Here is a 20,932-nt window from a genome sequence, read left to right as displayed (position 1 = left end):
CCGCCTTTACCTTCCGAGTGCTGGGATTAAAGGCGTGCACTACTATTGCCCGGCTTTCTTTAGAATTATTAAGTGCGCTTATTCAATAAATATGGCAAATAATCATGTGGTGTGACTTCAGACTCATGATCCTAGCAGCAGCACAAGTAGTTTCCCATCAATATGCACACAATATCCTAAGGTTTTGTTAAAAAAGAAAAACCACGAAAGGTAGGTTTCAAAAACAATTCCATGAATAAGCAAAGCTACACTTCCAGTTCAAGTTCACGATAGGAAGGTAAAATTCTCCCCCAAACTAAAAAAGGAAACTAAAAACTAATTCATTAACCGGCCATACATTCACTATAAAAACCTAAGCAACTTGACGATTCTAACCAATACTCACAAGCCGTGAAATAGTTGCTGAGTTTCAATGAATTGATCTAAAATCTTGTCCTGACCTATCCCCAAATGTCCAACTGACTAGAAATGAAGTCTATGGAGTGATTAGCAATTTGTACTGCATGTTAGGTGTGTGATGGGGACCTCTGATCTTTTAGATTCAAGTTCTGGTCTTAGGTCTCCTGCAGTGCAGCTGGATGGCAATAGTGGAGGTTTCAACCTTAAGGAGATTCTTTATCACTCTCAGGAAGACAGGACTTGATTGCAACCTTAGGAAAAATAAACATTTTCAAATGCTGAAAAAAAAAGCCTAAGATTGTTTTTTAAATGGTTTTGTTTTTCTGACAGTAACAGGAAATTTCAAAACTTTTAAAAGTTTAATTTCACATTAAATGATTCAGTGCTCATTTGATTGGCTCAGTAGACAAAACATTCTTCTTTCCAAGCATTTCCACTGCTCAGTTTTTGACTGTCTGAATAACTTGACTGGCAGGAATGCTGTGTGGCCACACTACCGGGGAAGACAGCAAAGCATGTCACACCAAAGTACAGAAACTTCTGGTGCCTACGTCGTTCATGGTGAAAGCTATGTAGAACGTTCTTCTTTCTTAGATTCAACAATCAACTTTAAAACACACTTGCATACGTCCTCCTCCTCTTACCCCTGACCTTCTGTTCTTACCTCGTTTCCTAGAAGGGCGTTTATGCAGGCTTCAGACGCGTCACAGATGGCTGTCAGATCGTGGCCTCCTTCTAGAGCCAAGGCCACACGCCCATCGGCCAATGTCATCAGCTGCTTTGTCAAGTGACCAAAGCCTACCATAAAAAAGAGAACATTTAAAAGCATTAAATCAAGGAAAAGTACACGTAGGTAACAGTGGTTGAGCGTTTACTTTGTCAGAGTTCCTGTTCAGCATTCTCAGCACTTTCTAGTGGCACCTCATGTAATGCTCATCTTCTTTTCTCAGAGTTATAGACAAGGGCATGAAAGCCCAAGACCCCACAGATGAGAACTGTCACAAGACTTGTGTTTTTCACCTGGCTCCTCGCCCAGCAGGGTGTGTAACCATCTGGTGACAAATTTGAAGAAGGTCTGAAAGCAAGCTAGTGGAAGAGTGCTTGATTAGGCTGTATGACTACATTCCCTTCCCCATAGGTGTGCACACGCGCGCACACACACACACACACACACACACACACACACACACGTGTGCGCACAAACACATAGCTCATGTTGTTTGTCACGTGCTTCTTGTCTCCATCATTAATCGTTATTATGAAAGGAAAGTTAGTACTTGACGATTACACATGGTTCAATTTTTATAGTCTTTTGCTATAAAATACTTGATAAATGCAAATATATAAATAACATCTATACATTAATAGGCTACTAATGAACTGACAGCAATTTCACTTGCATCTCAAGGGAAACAGTGCTGGCCCTTCTGTCAAAAGCCTGTATGTGCTGTTCTCCAGTAGCGTCGGCTGCCTCCATCTGGGAATGAGGAGTCTGAGTTTGCTTTTTGAATTCTATTGTTTTCCTTTGTTTAATTTGCTTGCCTTCAACTCTTACAAAAGCAGTTTCATATGTGTGCAGCTTGCTCTCCTTGCCTCGTGAATCTTGCTTTCTCTAATCTGTGCATGCATGAAGCTACAACTCTTTGGTGTCTAGTAGGCAATCTTGTCTCTACAGAATCGACTCACCCAGTTTTCTATCTATAGATATTCGGTGGTGCTGTTACAAAACTTTTAGGGTTTTCTTTTTTGTTATTGTTATTGTTGCAATCAATGTTGCCAAGATTATCCTATGAAGGGTCTTCTGTTGCACATATGTAAGAATGGAATGAAGTTGTGAATTAAAAGCTATTAAGTAATGCCAGATTACTTCCAAAGGTCCATCAGTAGTCCCCACACTTAAAAGCAATGCCCACAAGGCTTCCAGTTCTATTCTACCACACCCTTACCAGCCTTACGGTGCTGAGCAGGTGCATGAAGAGTGTCTTATTATGATGGTTTCATTATGTGTAAGAGAGGAGCTTTCCCTTTCTAGTTTGAGTTGAAGTTCCTATTTAAATAGTTGTAGAATTTGGTTTCATTTTTTTCCCTCTACACGAAGTGGGTTTTTTTCCCTTAACATTTGGAAATATTGTGAGTTAGAAGGCATTCATCAGCATTTCTGTCACAACACCATCGTTGCACATGTGACATAAAATAATCTTTCTTCTATTGCATTATTTTTCTGTGAGAGTCCAGTTCGTCTCACCGATATTTTCTTATCTTGTATCGATCTATGTTCACAAATGGGGTTAATCTTTAATTTTCCATTCTTGTGTTGATTATGATTGTGGTGTAGCTAGAGAGTCCTGTCTTGGCTATCTGGTCTAGAATGTTGCGTAAATATTTCTTCTAGTGTCATTTAGCCATTGACTTCTCTATGACAAAGGTTTTTTTGACTATTGATTCAATTTTTTGAAGGATTATTCATGCTATTTCTTCCTCAATTATATTTTTCTATGAATTCATTCTATCATTTTCATTCTCAAATTTATTGAAAATTCTTGCATTTTTATCTTTTATCATTTCCAACTCCAATGAGATGTATGTAAATTTTGTCACCAATATTTCTTAAATTCTTTCATATTTTCCACTTTGATTTCTGAGCTATAGTTTCTCTTTTTACATAGTTATTTTTTTCCTTCTGAACTATCTTTCAAACTTTTTCTCTCAGAAATGTCCAACCTGTTGTTTAGAACCATTATTAACTTAAAGAGATTATATTGTTTAATCACAGCATTTCTATTTGTTTATATTTCATAATTTCCCAGTTACTTTTATAAATTCCTGTTCTGTGCTTGTGTCTTCTAGGCATTCACTGTATTTCCTTCAGCATGTTTTACTTGCTGCACCTTGTATTTAAATTCTTTCATATTAGTTGGCTCTTCCTTTTTTGTCTTGATTCATCTCCAATTTGTTTTAGTTTCCTACTTCTGTTTTGTTTTCTTTTGCTTTTACTTTTTGTCTATGATGTTCACATACAGTTTATATATGAGAAATCTTTGAAGCCTGGAGCTAGAGACTGAGTGTCTGTGACCACATTCCCACTTTCCTCAAGTGGATATGATGAAATCCTAACTACTGAGGGGATGGTACCCACAGGTGGCCTTTTGGTGAGTAGGTGATAATCTCATGAATGATATTAGGGCCTTTAAAAAAAGGGGAACTCCAAAGAATACTCTAAACATTTGGTTTTTTCTCTGTTTTCCTGGCAAGGAGGCCACTAGAAGCTGTAAGTATGGAACCGTTCATTGAAACTAATCGTGCTGGTGCTCCGCTACAGGTTTGGCAACGGTGAGGAAAAAAATTCAGTTGGTTTTAATCCATTGTTCTATTATACTTTATCGTATGAAACTTAACAAGGACATTTTATTGAATGTAGCATCTGTCTTTCAAGCCCGGCAGAGTGTAGTTTAGTTTCTTCTGCTAAATGCTTAAGATACCATCATCTAGGTCCATTTTACCATCCTGAATTCAAGGGTTGATTTAGGATTTTGATTCTGCATGTTTATCATAAACATGGACCAGAAATTTGATCACATTCATGAGGAAATTGCTTGATTTTTTTCCCCACCTCTTTGCTTTCTCTTCCCTTCTGGCTTTCTTTTCTTCTCTTGCTATGATAGAACAAATAGGCTGGCCTTCTTTCAGCTGCACTTTTTCTCATTTGAGCTGGCCTTTTCTTGTTCTTGGTCTTCAATCCTTCCCCCATTATAGGATCACGCTTTGACTGTTCAAGCATCCAAGAAACGGTGTTCAGAAAAATCAAGATTTGGGGACAAATACTAACTAACATCTCTAGTATTTGTTCAACTTCCTTCAGCTTTTCATAAGTCATCAATAAATCTGGAGGTATGTTTTTTATATTTACCTTAATGCTTTAAGATATTTTACATCAAAGTATTTGAAGACACACGCTCTTTCATGTTGCCAAATTGGAATATTCTTATTCAATATTTTTTAAACTCATCGTATCATACAAAGCTGTCCACTCGAGGAATAACTGCACAGTAAATACATATAGACAAAAGAATTGTTTCAGCGTGAGTTTTGTTTTAGATTTTCTGAACTTACAGAGAGAATACTTAATTTTAAACCAAATACACTTTAGTAATTAATGAATTCTCTTTTTCAGAGTAGTTTGGAAGTTACAGTGAAATTGATCAGGAAGTACAGATTGTAGCCCGTATTCCCTTCTCTTCCTGTTACTCGTTCACATCAGTATTTTACATTCACTGTAGTTCCCAAGTGAATAATGATGTATTCTCATGAACTGAAGTCTACACTCATGCTTCACACTTTGTGTCTTACGAGTCTGTGGAGTCTGACAAAGGCAGAATGCCATGTGTCCACTGTCTTAATATCACAAGAATTGTGGCAACGGCCCTAAGAAACCCATTTGCTTGACCTCACCAGCCCCTCTTGCTGCTCAGCTTTTGCTGATCAATGGTCTTCCCGCGTTTTGTCACCTACTTGGCGCTTTCACGAACTCAGAATTTTAGTTTGTTTTATTACTCTTTCTAAATCAGAGAACACACGGTCCCTTGCCCTCTCACTGATAGCACCCATTTGGAACACGTGTGCGTGCCTGCACATACCAAAGACTGAGCCTGCAAGAATCAATCTGAACACAGAAGCGCATGCTCTAAAGACATGTCTGGGCTGCTTTCCATCGAACACGTGCTTTTCTCTGAAGTATGACAGTCTCATACATGAAAAGAAATCCCTGAACTGCCGTTGGTAGAGCAAAGCTAGAAGCAATGGGATGGGTCAAGTAGGAAGAACACAAACTTAACGCAAAGTGGCCTCCGTGTCAGAACAACAACAACAAACATAATAAATAATATCGTTTTATGTTCTGAAATGAACTGGAGCACTCACCCAATCAGCAACTGTAGAGTTTTCGGTTGTGGTCTAACATTTGATCTCAGCTCTGACCCCTACGAGATGGCTTTCCCACAACCCCCCTAAAGCACTGTAAGTCAGTCTTAACCACTTAGCTACTATTTGGATGGAAGTCAAGACAGTCACCTTCTACATGTCCTATATTCTTATGTGGTTGGGAAATTATGTTTAACAGTACACGGAAACCAAGCAATAACAGCTTCCTAGCTGTCAGTACCCTTCCCTGCCTGTGGAGCTGCTGATCATTTCACACTGGCCACTTCAGCACGAGGCTGATGACAGTGAGTTCCAATGAGCAGGAACGGAGGAGAGACGCTAGAAAACAGGAGATGCAAGGTGCTCAGAAGTGTCCTCGCCCCAGTCAGCATCAACAACATTGGGAAATATAGAATAGCTCAGACAAGGTCACAGGTGATATTAAGTATTCTAAAGAGCATCTTCTGTAACTTAACCAGGGCTATAGCGGCTGTTTTCATGATAGAATTCTAACGCAAGCCCATGTACTATGCATTTCATACTGATTATTACTCCAAGAAATTGGAAATGCAGTGACGAAAGTCTCATTGGCAAATCAAATTGCGTGTATTTCTCCAGCAAGGGCAGAGGAGTCCCAGATTGATTTAAGCTTAGTTTTACCTTTGAGAATAAAAGAAATGTCTCATAAAATGCCAAATTTAGACTGGATGGTAAAAAGTCGGAGGGAATAGCGGAATGGGGCTAATCTTTGATCTCGCTCCAAATTCCTCCTCCTTCTACCTCCAGGCTTTGTTTCCATTCACGTGCTGCCCATGTGATCGCTGGAGTCAGAGATGGTGGCAGCTGAGCTCGGGTGCTTACGTGTGGAAAAAACACCAAGTACGGCAAAGAAATGAAAGTGTTCCCTTCTAATCTCAGTCAGCAATTCAGGACAGTGCTCCTATTCTTTATTATCCCAAGCTCTTTCATGTTCATTTCTACCGCACGCACATGTATGAAGCAACAAAACGTCAGCTGAACAGAGACCAATGAATGCCAAGACGTTACTTTTCAGTACAAGAGAGTTTGAATAGAAGCTAGGCCTGGGCATGTGTCTATGTATCCGATTGATTAGAGTCTAGGTAGCTAGTTTTAAAAACCATCAACCCAACTTTTTGTGATCGTGTTACTTCTAGGTTCACAAACATCACAAAAGTTATTCTCACTTTTCACAGCCTCCAGAGTTAAAAACTCAGCCTTAAGGAAGAGAGAGCACCCTGCATGTGAGGTCTGGTGAGCTGAGTCCGCCGGAGAAGAAACTTGTCTGTATGAAACAAGGCATGGAGGACTCCAGTAAGCATGGACTGCAGAGATGTTGGGCTGGAGCTCCACAAAGACCTGTAGCTTTGGGGAAGATCCAGAGAGTGACAGCCATGTGGACAGGCTCAGGTATTGATATCAAGTTACTGGAAATCACCCTAGACAGGCCCCTGCTACCTCTAATTTCTACTGTTGAATTCAGCAAGAAACAGTGTGAGCATGTGTGTGCATGTGTGTGTGTGTGTGTGTGTGTGTGTGTGTGTGTGTGTGTGTATGTGTGGTGTTTTCCAAGACAGATTTGACACCATTTCTTTTGTGGTTATCTTGTAGACTAAGGCATTAGTCAATAGTGCCATGACTACAGTATTTAAAAAAATACTATGCTATATGTTACATTATATCACTAGACTGTATACATTATACACTGATAGACTGCATGTATTGCAGTTGGTGCTTTTTTTTGGAAAGAATTTACATGTATGAAATTGTAAATGCCGGAGCGAAGGTACAACAAGGCCAGTCATTTCTCTTGATAACCAAACACAGCTGGCTTGGTTACTGTTCTCATCAGTGACAGCAGAGCTGAGAAATTGCACTAAGGGAAGGAGGAGTTCCTCTGGTTCGTGGTTCAGGGGCACAACCATCACAACCTACAGGAGGGTGGTAGGAGTGGCTTACACAGGCAGCTGTTCGTATGTGTAGAAGACAAGCACACCTATGATCCTTCAGCTCCGCCCCCATTGCCCTCTGACTGCCCACTAGGGCCCACGTCCTAAAGGTTTTACAATCTCATATGTCAATGTCATACAGTGGGGACCAAGTATTCAATGCATAGACTTGTGGGAAACACTTCTCCCGTCATCAACAGCCATGAACTTGAGCGCTATAGAAACGCAGACAGGACTGCTGCAGAGATTGGAAAAGCGTTTTTAATTTAAAATCCTGTTCAGTCTTGTTGATTTAGTAGAAGAAAATGCGTTTTTTTTTTTCTCCTTAAGAAGTATCCAATGAACTGTAAATAGGGAAAGGTTTGAATTATCAGCTTCAGGGAGATTTTCTGCCATGCTGTGTGTCTTTGCTCTGCCAAAGAAGTCATTTTGTGCTGCATTCTCAGGAGTTCAGAAAAGTTGCCTGGAATGGAAAGTTACTCTTAGAGATCTCAGAGATTAAACCTTATATACAGAATAGCTAAGTCATAGGACAGAAAAAAAATCCATCTCTCCCATCGGCACAGCTTCAAGCCTTTACTTTAAGGCAACCAGATCGCTCGAGAGGAGCAGAGGTGACAAGGACTAAAAATAACTTCATTTTAATTGTTTTAACGGAGAACCAAAATCAGTACATCCCTGTAGATTATTTCGAAAATGGTTAAAGTAAAAAATTTCATTGTATGGCAATGTAATACATGAAAAACATGCCATATGCTATTATATTTTATAAAATATCTGCCTCTCATTTAATAAATAAGTTAAATAACAACAGTTATAGAGCAATTTTATATAATAACAAATCCATGTTTCTGTCAACCAGTGATAATAAATTCTGCTTTCTTTGCTCTTCATTGTTGTTTATTTCAAAAATAAAAGAAAACCATGCTAGATTTTTTTAAATTTATATGCTAAAATGTCACTATAGTGAAAACATATCTCATATCCTCAATGTCATTTTAAATACATTAATAAACCAGCCAATTATGTTTTTATGTATTTGTTATTATTCTTAAGTTTTATATCAGATTTAAAGGACATTTATATCATGTATAATAAAAATAGTCATTCTATGGTGATTCCTGGGTTGTTGTGTGTTGTTAGGGATAGATTTCTATTATGATTAGTTTCCTTTCTTTAAAATAGGGCATGACACAGCTATAAAGGCTGAAGCATTTAGAGCAAAATAAGAATGATGTGCAGTCAGTGTTTTTCCTTCCTTCCTTCCTTCCTTCCTTCCTTCCTTCCTTCCTTCCTTCCTTCTTTTTTTGTGTTTTCGAAATAGGATTTCTCTTTGTAACAATCCTGGCTGTCCTGGAACTCCCTCTGTACACCAGGCTGGCCTCGAACTCAGAGATCTGCCTGCCTCTGCCTCCCAAGTGCTGGGATTAAAGGTGTGCGCCACCACTGCCTGGAACAGGCAGTATTTTCTAAACCTGATTCTTTAAGGATCTATGTTTGGTAACACCTGGTGTAAACAACCCATATATTCTTGGGAGCCTCCCCAAAAGCTTGTTTTTAATATGAAATGGCAAATGTTGCTAGAAAGCTGAGGGAAATCTACCACAGAGCGAAGATGGAATTATCCCCAAACTGCAATTTAGCGTCCATTTCTATCTTGCTACCCTGTCATAACATAGATACAAGCTGAGTGTCAGGCAAATATCAAGGAAACATACCCTTGTCATGACTGACTTGATGGATACAGAATAATGCCACACGGGAGCGCTTAGAAAAGTCACCTCACTTGGAATTACAAAGCTCCAGTTTTGCTGACTTCCATCTCTGTTCATTGCAGGTCTTCCTTAAGCATTGTTTTCTGTCTGTTCCACAAATGCACCAAAGAGGAAACCCGAACAAGTGTTACCACAGCTAACCTTCCGCCATTGCCAACACTGCCATTCTCCAGAGGTGCCAGAGGAAAGTCAGCAGTAGTCAGGGTCTCTTGAAATAGTCGCACTATTATCTTAGGAGTCTTATCATTTCTCTGTGACTCTTAATTGCATAGCTATATGACACAATATCAATATGCTCATTTATTAGCAGATTGGTTTCATTTGTAGCCTAATGTTTGCAAAAACTTCATTGCATATTTTATATAGAAAAGATTAAAGAAGTCAAATGATCTTGCCCAAGTTTATTTGAAATTTAACATTGTATATCAGCTGTCATAATCTCTATAGTTTTACTAGTGAAGAATGCTTCTATAGTGAAGTCTAATTATAAAATCTGTAGCCTTTCTTTCCCTATTCCCCTTGGTCATTAAGTTACCATGCTGCATTGGAGGGAAGCAGTCAGGCTGCAGTTGAGAGAGAGGCAGGGCTAGCATGTGGCAGTCTCATGTCCTGTGAGGCTCTCAAGCAGGACTTCAAAGCGGAATCTGATTGTGCAGATGGGAGGAATGCCTGCCACAAAAATACCTTTTTAAGACGCATGGTGCTGTAATTCATATGGTAGGCACTTGTGATTCGTTCCTGATGATGTTGGGATCATTTAACTCACAAAACCATTGTCGCTACCATAAAATCCTTTCATCTGTAGCCAAAAAGGTCCATTTCATGTAAATGAAAAAAAATTTCATTAAAGTATCACCTTAATAATGGGAAAAGATATATTTTTTTTCCTGGTCGTGTTTAAAATGCAAATCTATAGACATATTCTGAAGATTCATTTCATGTTAAGATCTTGACTTATTTGATGTCCCAGGACTCTTTCCAAGTTCATTGAAACCGGAAATCAATTTTAGAAGAAATATGGAGATTATTATCATTAAATCTTTCAGCTGGCTAACTCCAAGCTGCCCTATAAATATTACATATGTTTTAAAGAAGGCATTTCAAATCCAGTAAAAAATCCTTTTACTCTTCTAGTTGGTGATGTTCGGGGAAGTAAATAAGTTTCCATTCTTAGTACCTTCAGAAAGAAAATGAGTATTTGCACCGGATTCTAAGAAAAGTCTGAAACAATGGACTATTTCACTGTTTTATTTCTGAACAGTAAGATGAATACTTACCTTCTCAAGAACAAGAATAGTGAGAAACTCTGACTGATATTTTTACTACACACCAACCCATCCATCCATGATCTAAACAAGTAACTTGACAGGCACTGTCATGCGCTGTCAGACACTGTCATGCGCTGTCATGTGCTGTCATGTGCTGTCAGACACTGTCATGTCTACTGATGCCTTCACATAAACCTGATGTGCCAAGTGGGCACATGATGATACAAATCCTGCACAAACCTCATTGATCACTCAAAGATATAACTAAATCGTGTTTATTCTACTGCACAGGTTTGACTTGAGTGCTGAATCAAAAGACAGTGAGAATCCTAAGCGGCTCTGTAGGGCAAAGCCTGAAAGCCTGGACTCTGCTTTTGGAGCCTTTCTGTTTGGTTTTAGCACTGCAGGTTTAGCTGGGGGCTCCAGAGTGCCGAGTGAGCCTTCCACCACTGACACATCCATGGGCTGTCTCTTCTAATGAGGAGTTCTTCATTTTGTAGTTTCAGATTCAGAAATCAAGATTATGTATAATTCAGTGTTTTTTTCATTTTAAGAGTGAGAAAGCTAGACACTAAAAGTCAATTATGAGGGCAAGCAGACAACAACAGAACTAGAGTGGGGGTCCAGATGCCCAGGGAACTCATTTCACATCGTTCCTTCCCAACTACATTTATGTTAATACTGGTCATGTTCTCGGATAAGACTTCCATCTCAAAGATGGACTCTCCCTCCCTCCTCTCCCCCTCTGTGTGTATGTGTGTGCACATGTACATGCGTGCTCTTATCTCTTCTTCTCCTTCTTCTTCTGTTACAAACTGTTGCTTTGTTGTGTTAAGTGCAAACAAACCAGAAGCCCAGAATCATATGAATTCAATTTCTACTAAAATATGCAAGTGTAAAACCAATGAGGGGGAAAAATCCCTAGAAACCCTTCTTTTGGCAAACCCCAATTGCAACTTGATTTGCCAATCACTAGCTTTTACTGCTATTTCCAATAATTAATCAAATACACAGAGTCTATCCTTGCATTGGTGTCTCTGTCCATAAGTGACCAAGTGACACCGAGCAAAAGCAGATCATCTCCGGCAGTGATGGTGCCATTATAGTAGCTCGAACAGCCCAAATGGCACCAGCAACCCCTGCACTCATCTCTAAGAATAACGATGGTGAGACTAGAGTTCTGGCTTCCAGGAACCAAAAAATATTAGTCTTGTCCACAGACAAATATCAGTTGACGTGGAGAAATATGAGTACCTCAAAATAAATGAAGCGATATAAGGCATAATAGAGAATGTAAGTGCACACAGAGGACACTTGGAGGCAGTGTTACATCTGTGAGCCTTTGCTTTAGCTTCCGTTTCCGACATGACAGTAGTCATGCTGCTCGTTTCACCCGAGATGACACAAAGGACAGGCGTCACTCAACCATGGTGTCAGGGCAGTACCGTGCCAGCAGGGCTGTACCGTGTGAGCAGGGCAGTACCGTGCCAGCATGGTAGTATCGAGAGCTAGCATTGGTCGATTCAAGGCCATGGACCCATTCATAGTTTCAAAGCATTTCTAGATAAACATGTGATATCTCCTAGATGGCATCACCCTCTTAATTTATTAATTTATTATCTTTCAGGAAATTTCACTCAGAGCAGAACAGGATCACATGCTTTCCGTACCCGGAGAACAAAGTAGGGAATGTACCAATAAACTTGGCGAGTAGGAGCCTGTGCTTCCAGATAGTCCTCTCTGAACATTATTTTTGCAAAGATAAATCACCAAGACCTGAACAATATTCTCAAATTCAGTGTCGAATTTGGTCAGGATGGGTGCTCGGTATAGGTTACTGACAGCTGCTTAATTGTAATGAACTCATCCAAGCCTACACAATCCCATTTCTATGACACAAAGCAGTAGGCAGGACCTGTGGAGTATCCCTAGTGACGTTGATCCTGTAGTACCCTTCCTTGGGGGTATCATATATAAACAGCGTGAATTGGTGATTCAGGGAATGACAGATTGTATTTCTGTTGAACTGGAAAGTACCAAAGAGCTCTTTGAGGCACTGTGATGGGGAAGGGAAGGATACTCTAGCCACCCAACCATTTTAACCCAAATCTCACTACCTGGCCACAGAAGAGGAATTTCAAGAGATTTGAAGCATAAAAATTCATAGAGAAGGATTTGAAAATTGAGGAAAACATGTGGTATGAATGTCAGTGGCTTCTAGACAGTATGAGGACCTCAGGTTGGTACCCACCATGGGCTGAGTTTTGCCCAGCAACCCGAGCTCAGAAGAGGAGTCTTGCCCAGGGCCTTCTAATTACACTCTAGCCAGGCTTGATGCCGAGTTTCTGAGACCCAGGGCTGAGGACACACTTGAGTCTGTACAGATTCCTGACTGGCAGAACTTGGAGATAAGAACGTAAGCACTGAATCTCCAAACTTTTCTCCCTATGCCAGAGGCTACGAAACACCAGACGGCCCACTATCCTTCATGAAGTTGGGGATACAGAGAAACAACGATAAAGGTAGCTATAAGACTTAGTGACAAGAATATATTTGTCCTGTACAAGTTCGTGGCCTTAGAATGACATTTCATTCAGTCTTAACGCTGACCTCATGAGGCAGCTATGAAAAAACACTGTATGTGGCTTTCAATGAAGGAGCAAATGAAGAGTTGAGGGAGCATTTGGGAGTGTTCCTAATCTCACAGACATGTAAAGGAGAATAGAGGACATCAGTCTTTCTGACTTTAGAGTCTAAGGTCTTCACTATTGCACAGACTTCCTCTTCAAAATGAAAAGTGCAAATGGACCCTAAATTCTTAAACTAACTCTCTCTCTCTCTCTCTCTCTCTCTCTCTCTCTCTCTCTCTCTCTCTCTCTCTCTCTCTCTCTCCATCATCACCACCATCATCATCATGTTGGAATAAGATAGAGTAACAACTGCCAGAACTGACCATCCCATTGGCTCTATGTAGGTGGACTACTGGAAGAAAATACAATTGTGAAGTTCTCTGCTGTGAAGGGATTCTGTGGAAAGCCATTGCCCGCCCGCCCCCAGCTTCTCCATGTCCCTGAGCCAGGCCAATATCTATGGGTCACTTTGTGATAAACAGCACTGCACATTATTTCTGGGTAAGTATCCATTCGTGGAGAATAGGACATCATCGTCAAGCTTAGAAACATACTGGTTTCTGACCTCTCCTAAGGCTCTGCTAAAGAGACATCCTTACTGTAGCAGGATGCATGCTGCAAAGCCTTTCCAGCCAACACACCTGGTTCATGATGAGGTTTCCAAGGGCTAAGAGGGCATGTGAAGTAGAAACCCCCGGGTTCTGAGATAACAAGCATGCTAGCAGGAAAGTCTGGGCTTAGTGCACAGCACTTTAGCTGCTTCTCACATTCTCAAGAGCAAGTTCCAGTTCTTCAAGACACGACCATATTTCCTCTTCCCACATTCCACCACACCCACTCTTACCTAGCACACAGCTGTTATGTATGTGTTGAAAATACTCCCATCATCTACTAGCCCAATACTTCAAGCTTCTACTTATCATTCTCCCACCCATCTTTAAATTGCAATCAGCTTCCTGTTCTCTCTGTACACTCTTCACACCCATAATTTTTCCTTATACTCCTTAATATATCTACCTCTTATGAGACTTTAAACACCTGGAGTTTGGGAGCAAATCTTAGCACCTACCACAGGACCAGCTGAACACAATATATAGTAATTAAACTATTGATGACTAAGCCGTTAAGCACCGACTGTGCAATGATGCCTCATGTTTCTATAGAGTTCATGGCAGGGTAACTTCTCTACTAAATACTCGGCAGTGTGTGTCTGCAAAATTTTGCAAATACCCATTTTAGAGTTGAAAAGGCAAAAAAGTTAAGCACATTGGCCAAGAGGAAATAGCAAAGGCAGAATCTGAAGTCTCAGACTTGTTGCTTTAATTACAGCTCCGATTTTGCAATTTAGGATCTATAATTACACTGGAGTGTGTGTGTGTGTGTGTGTGTGTGTGTGTGCGCGCGCGCGCACGCGTGCGTGAGCGTGTTTCAGAAAAGTAAATAAGCTAAAAAGAATGAAAAATACTCTTATGGTGTATCTGTTATAGTAGATCTATTCTTTTGTTTGTGTGTGTGTGAATGTGTTGTGTACATGCATGTTCATATGAATGTGGTATGCAGGTATATGTGTGTACACGATGCATGCGTGTAAGCAGTGCATGCAAGTAGAGTCAAGGGCCAATTTTGAGTGCCATTCCCCAGGAGCTGTTTGTTTGTTTGTTGTTTACTGTTTTTGAGGCAAGGTTTCTCACAGGGACCGACCTCATGAAACAGAGGAGGCTGATGTGCCAAAGAAACCTAGGGTCTTCCTGCTTCTTCCTTCTCAGTCCTGTGACTCTCTGAACCACCTCATCTGACATTTTATAAAAAACATGTTGATTCTGAATGTCAAACTCAAGTCTTCTTAGAAGCATTTTAATGATAAAGTTATCTTTCCAGTCCTATTTTCTATAAGAATGTTTTTTTTTCTTTAAAAAAAAGATACTGTTGAAATGTAAGTAGAAAATCTTTCTCAAGGATTGAGCATGGGGAATGAAGGATAAAAAGGATTTAAGAAAGAAATTCAAACCAAAGAAACACAATATCCCAAAGAGAAAAATCAATCCCTTCTTGTCTCAGACTGTTAGTAACATAAGCCCATAACACAAGGAATTCTGCTGATTTAGCTTCCTACAGTTTTCAAGGGGACACCGTCAAACAACCATGAGGAAGAGCCCATTTAGGGAAGGAACATTTGTGGAGTTCTGACTATACGCTCCAGTGACTGTGCTGGGCAGTGGTTAGTACGCTGTGGGCCAAGCAAAGTAAGTATTTGCCATCATAGTTTGTAAGCTAAAGCTCGTCAGAGGTAGCCAAAACAGGAGCAGATGGCATTGTCCCATCTAAACAACCTGTAACTGACCAACAGGCGAGGAAGTAAGAAGAAAGGTCCCTCACCCTCTCAGCCAGCTCAGTCGACGGGCAGACTGTGTTGACATCTTCAGTTGGCCACAGGACTTTCCAGCAAGCCACTTTACTAAATCCAAAGGCTGCTACATTCTGACTGCAAGTCCTCATGCATCTACGATCGATGACTAAACCGTCCTTGTGCCTGCTTTCAATTACACTGATAAGCATTGAGAAACAATCCCCTTGGAGTATTTTGTAATTTTTTGTTTGATATACCACCCCACTCCCTCAAAACCCTCAGATGGGCGTTTGCATTCCAACGTCAGCCCTGCATTCACTCATGGCAGTGGCCCCAAGCTTAGCTCTCACGGAACCCTTCGCAAGGGTTCTGCTCACGGCCACGCACCCGTTGCGTTGCTACATCCTTCCCGCAGTCACTGCATGATAATCACTTTAAAAAATATTTTGTATTTTCAGCCCACTTGGTATATGGTGCCTAATGTCAAAATTATTTTTATTTTTCCCTTTGAAGGAAATGTCACTGCTGAGTCTCATCACACATGTTCTTTATGAACAGGTGATAATTCATCTTCAGAATGCCAGGTAAGTGTCTGCTATATTATTAAGGTTCGAGGAATGGTAGTTTTTTTTTTTTTTTTTTTTTTTTTAAAAAAAAAAGCTAAATTATTCCCTCTATGCCATATGGCAATGTATGTCTCTGCCAAAAGCATTCTTTGGAATTGCATTTCCCAAATGACCTTGGTTTTTAATTTCAATACCCAAATACCTGATTTTAAAAGATAAGTATCTACCCTCGAGGCAAAACTGATGACTTCTTATTTTTCCTTCCTTAAAAAGCAGCTTAGAAACCCTCTCAATTGTAGGTTTCAAGCAACCATTTAATTTAGATTAAATTAGACAGCAATTGTATGTTAAATAAATATGAAATGGCCCTGGATATTTTTTAAAGATCAAGAACTCTGTAATATGTAGGCTACTATTACATATTTGTTATTGCTAATTTAAAAAATAAATAACCATTTAATTGAAATACTTAAGGAACCTTTGCAAAGGGAAGCACAACACTCAGCAAGCCTTGAGAGAATTGAGCAAGCCCAAGGAAGTCATTGCAAAAGCAAAGTGCTGCCCAGTGCCTAACAGGGAGCAGAAATGCGCCCTGGAACCATGACCAGAATTCTTCCTACAGCCTCTTTATAAATGCCTGGTGCATCCTTTCAACATGAGCAAAATAAAGACTTTGCTTCAAATATTGATTATTCAAGAGATTTTGTTCTCTGTTTAGGGCATTTCCCTTTGTCCTTTTTTTTCTTTTTGGATAAAAATAATGAAAGCTGAAAAAGTCCCTCTAATACTCTACACACATAAAATATTTTAACATAACTATTATAATTTGAAGAAGTGCAAATATTGCCAGGCACATTCTTCCAGGCCTTTTAATTCACACGGTTCTATGCTCTTCCAAGTTGGAGGTATGGGACGTTAAAATGGCCCATTCTAGTGGTATTATGACTCAGGTTATGGCTTCTCTGTGAATCAAGCCAGGCTCCAACTTATGTTACATAAGATTGCATAATGTTACAGAAAAATATTTCACAAAGTATGGAAACATTGCAGTTCAAATAGTTTAAGACCCTTCGGGATCTGTAAGGTGATAGGACTCTAGAATGAATCTTGAGAGAGTGAAGAACAGAGTCCAGATTCAGGACGGGTAGATCAAAGATAAAGTTGTCAGGACTTTGATGACTAGCTGGGTTTGTACTAGAATAAATAAAGCATGGTCTGCTGGCCATTCTAGAATCATTACAGCAGGGAGGTCACAGATACCTCTCAAGGAGAGTCTTAATGAGATTAGGCAATTGAACTGCAAACCAAAGCTGTTCCCAGACGCTCTAGGCTGGAAGCCAGGCTGGGATGCTCCAGGTGGGATAGCTGTTGGATCTGCTGCTCCTTGAGAACATTCGTTCAGATTTTCAAACACACTTAAAATTTCATATTAACAGACATATCTAGAAGATCGGGAATATTGGGATTTTATTAAGGTGTGATTATCAACACTTTTTTAATCAAACAAAAAGTACAATAGCTACTGGAAGCAAAAATGACAAGTGTAAAGATGACTAATTAGCCGTGGACAATTGCAGAAACCTCAGTTGACTTTTACAGGGATGGAGCTTTTGTCGTGGTGAGAAAGTCTCAATTGTGTAGCTCTTCATCACCATTTCCGGCGTCAGACAAATTCATTAAAGAAAAACTATTCTTTTAATGAAGCTGTGCTCCACCAGCTGCTTACATGCTACCCAGACACTTGTTGACTGCTATTTCCTAAAAACTGTTAGCTGCTAGAAAAGATTCTCTTGTCTGCTTGGTGACCTTCAACCGTAGAATCAGGAGAGAGCCATCGACTGGTCTTTGGTAATGACCAGCAATTAAAGGATCCGATCAACTGAATTCCGGGATGAAAGAGGGAGGGTTCTTGAACCAGCTAGATAATTTCCTCAAAAAATCAAAGGCAAGTGTTGAACTAAATCAGTATTTCTTAAAGTGTGGGGATTAACATCTTTATTAACTAAAACCACAGGGCAGTGTTTTAAAATGCAGTTTTGAACCCCATCCTGGACAAAGTCAAACTTGAATACAAGTCTCTGGGAGACCCAGAATACTTCTAAATTGTATCCCGCTGAGGCCGACTCCGTCTGCCTAGGTTCTTCTGCCAGCACACATGAAGGCCTCTTCTAGACATGACATCTGGGCTCGGGGGTTTGATATGTCTGTAGTAGTAGTCAAGAGTGAAGGGGAACAAAGAAAGAAAGCAGAAAGCTCCAAACAGAACTGGCCCAGCATTGTGTTATTAATAAGACGCGTATGCATTGCAAAGATAGCAGTAGAGCATGCTGCGCCTGCCCATAGAGCATGCTGTGCCTGCCCATTGGCAGTTCCCCAGGCCACTGTGTGTCAGCCTCTCTCAGCTATTGACTTCCTCTCCCTCTTAATCCCATGAACTCTGTATTCTTGAGATCCCTAGCATGGCTTATCTGTGTGAAGAGGTCATCATTCTCTGGCAGCTTTGGACTTGAGGGTTTCATCCTTACATTGAAATGTCTCTGTATGTAAGAATCATAGAAAACTATCAGAATCTTGTACTTGTGTGTTAAGTTGGAGTGACAGAGAACCTTTCTTTTCCTATTAGGGAGAACTCTCCTGAGTCTTGCCTTCCACAAATTATATTATTGAAAGAAATAATTTAATCATATTTAAGACCAAACTCATTTACTGTGTTAACTAGTCTTATTGTGGATTAAGAAAAGTAAAATGCTGATAGGTAGATAACCATCCTGTAACTGTGAATAAATAGTATTAAGTTAATGGCCATCTATTTCCTATAAACAATGACTCCCAAGTATTCAAATGCCTTTGTTTTAAAATGCACATTTTTTTCTGTATTAACATTAAATTTTTCTGATTATTTCAGTTTTTAAATTAATCATAATTTGATTTTTAACTGCAGTGTTTGTTAATGAAACTCCTGTATTGTGATTATGCCGTCTTTTCTACCTTAGACTTAAAGTTGCAGATAATTTGAATAGAGGGCAAGGGACAGGATAAAAAGGAGGATGTAGACAGTGTTGGACCAACCAGAGAAGTGCATTGCAAAAGACAAGTGGCTTAAAAAGAATAAGGTCACTGGGATTAAAACCAAGTTCATCACAAGAAGAAAGAAGTCTGGCTATTCTTAATACACACAGAATACATGTGTTCAGGATAAATCCCTATCGGATTTAGTTGATTCAACAAAATCCATTGACTCTATACAAAGTTTTGTTTCCGGTTGTGACAACAGAGGTGGCAGCATTTATAAAGAGCGTAGTCCAGGTGCAGGTGCGTGGCGATGCTCAAGAATGCATTCAGCCTTTAGCGCAGTAGGAGCGGGTGATAGGAAGAACGGTAATACTGTGCTTGTGTGCTGGCTCAACTTAACACAAATTTCAGCAATTGCTTTAAAAAGTCTGGAGTTCTCTTAAAGATTAGTTGATTTATTATTGTGTGTATATGTGCATCATATGTATGCCTGGGAGTAGGCGTGCACGTGTGTGGCACGCATGGCATGTGGAGGTCAGATGACAAAATTGTTAGGAACCATTTCGTCCCTTCCATCATGGGGTCCAGAAATCTAATTCAGGCCATTAGGCTTGCCTGGAAAACAATTTACCTGCTTAGCCACTTTTCCCAGACCGACCTGGAATTCTTATAGCTATAACAGCACACATGGAAACTGTACATAATTACATAAGTACCTCAATTCGAATACATTAATCTATAGGATATCACTTGAGTGGCATTCTTATTAACACTTGATCTCTCTTTCTTCACTTTCTTCATCCTTTGTCCTCCCTCTGGGAGCACTACCCTCATCCTTTGCCCTCTCTCTGGGAGCACTTTCTTCATCCTTTGCCCTCCCTCTGGGAGCACTTAGCCTCAGTGAACTCTTCCTTAGTCACAGTTACTCCGTATCACTAAGGCAAATGTTGAATTCACCGTCTTCTACATTCTTTTCCTAGCTCCTGTCTCCAGTCACACATCGCCAGTAGGACACTTCTTTGAAGACCTACTACAGGGGTGTCCAGACGTTTGGGCCACATTCATAGTAATTCTGGTCTGCATGCAGCCTGCAGGCTGTAGGTTGGATGCATCGGTAACAAGACTCTAAACATGTCTAAATAGTGCACTGCCCATTTTACCCGTCTTCCTCACTTTCTCCCAGTGACATCCTTACATCTTGTTTATAAAGCTAACGACAAAAGAGTTCAAAATATGCAATGACCCCCGAGGTTGGGCTATTTGACTTGCTACTCAAGTATCCAATAAGCTATTGTTGTCAAACTGACTCTATCAGACTTTCCTTAGTATAGTAAACGTTGAGATTTTGGAATTTCACTTACATCGAATACATATTCTTTGAAATCCCCGACTCTCCATTTTTTTTTTTCAGTAGGTGGAGAGATAATATTTGAGAATTGTTGTGAATACCTGGACACGGCCCCTACCGGTCATGCTGTGCAAGGGCAGAGTAAATGCCAGGGAAATGCATGGTCATTTCTCTCAGTCTTTCCATCAGCCTCTCCTGTTCTTAGTACCTATGGTTAGTTAATTCATCGTTTAAGACAGCTCTAGCTGGGCCTCTTGGCCCCTGCCTGTAATCCCAGCTCTTGCAAGGCTGAGCTGGGATGGCAGAGAGTTTGAGGCCAGTCTGGGCTGCACAGGCTGCTTGAAGAAAGCCTGAGCTATGGAATGAAATTTTTTTTCAAAAAGAAAAAGAAAAATATTACAGATTCCAAAAGAACAAAAAAGAAGGATGCAAGGAAGGAAGGAAAGAGGGGAGGAGAGGAGAGGGAAGGGAGAGGGATGAAAAGGGAGGGGAGGGAGGGAAGAGAGGCCAAGGAGGGAGGAAATTAGGGAGGGAAGACAGGAAGAATGAACTGTGTTGCCCCCACCCCCACCCCAGCCACCGTACTTCCTCTGAGCTCTCTATCCTGTACTGGCAAATTTACTTTAATCAGATACTGCCTTTTCTATCACATTGGTCCTTTATTATTTTTAATTTAACTGTGGGATTCCCATTCTCAGCACAC

At 40.2% G+C, this 20,932-nt stretch overlaps 1 protein-coding gene across 1 annotated transcript in view; it reads right to left on the bottom strand.

Moving 5' to 3' along the window:
• Hdac9 (histone deacetylase 9) overlaps positions 1 to 20,932 on the bottom strand; it is a 617,997-nt gene that overhangs the window by 36,563 nt on the left and 560,502 nt on the right. Inside the window, exon 22 of the mRNA XM_038336352.1 lies at positions 1,064 to 1,197. Coding sequence (XP_038192280.1) covers positions 1,064 to 1,197 — 134 coding nt within the window. The remainder of the gene's footprint in view (positions 1 to 1,063; positions 1,198 to 20,932) is intronic.

Source organism: Arvicola amphibius, chromosome 7, assembly GCF_903992535.2.
Source record: "Arvicola amphibius chromosome 7, mArvAmp1.2, whole genome shotgun sequence".
Lineage (NCBI taxonomy): Eukaryota > Metazoa > Chordata > Mammalia > Rodentia > Cricetidae > Arvicola > Arvicola amphibius.
The sequence above is the reverse complement of the archived record's forward strand: the minus strand, read 5'-3'. Positions and strand labels throughout refer to the sequence as shown.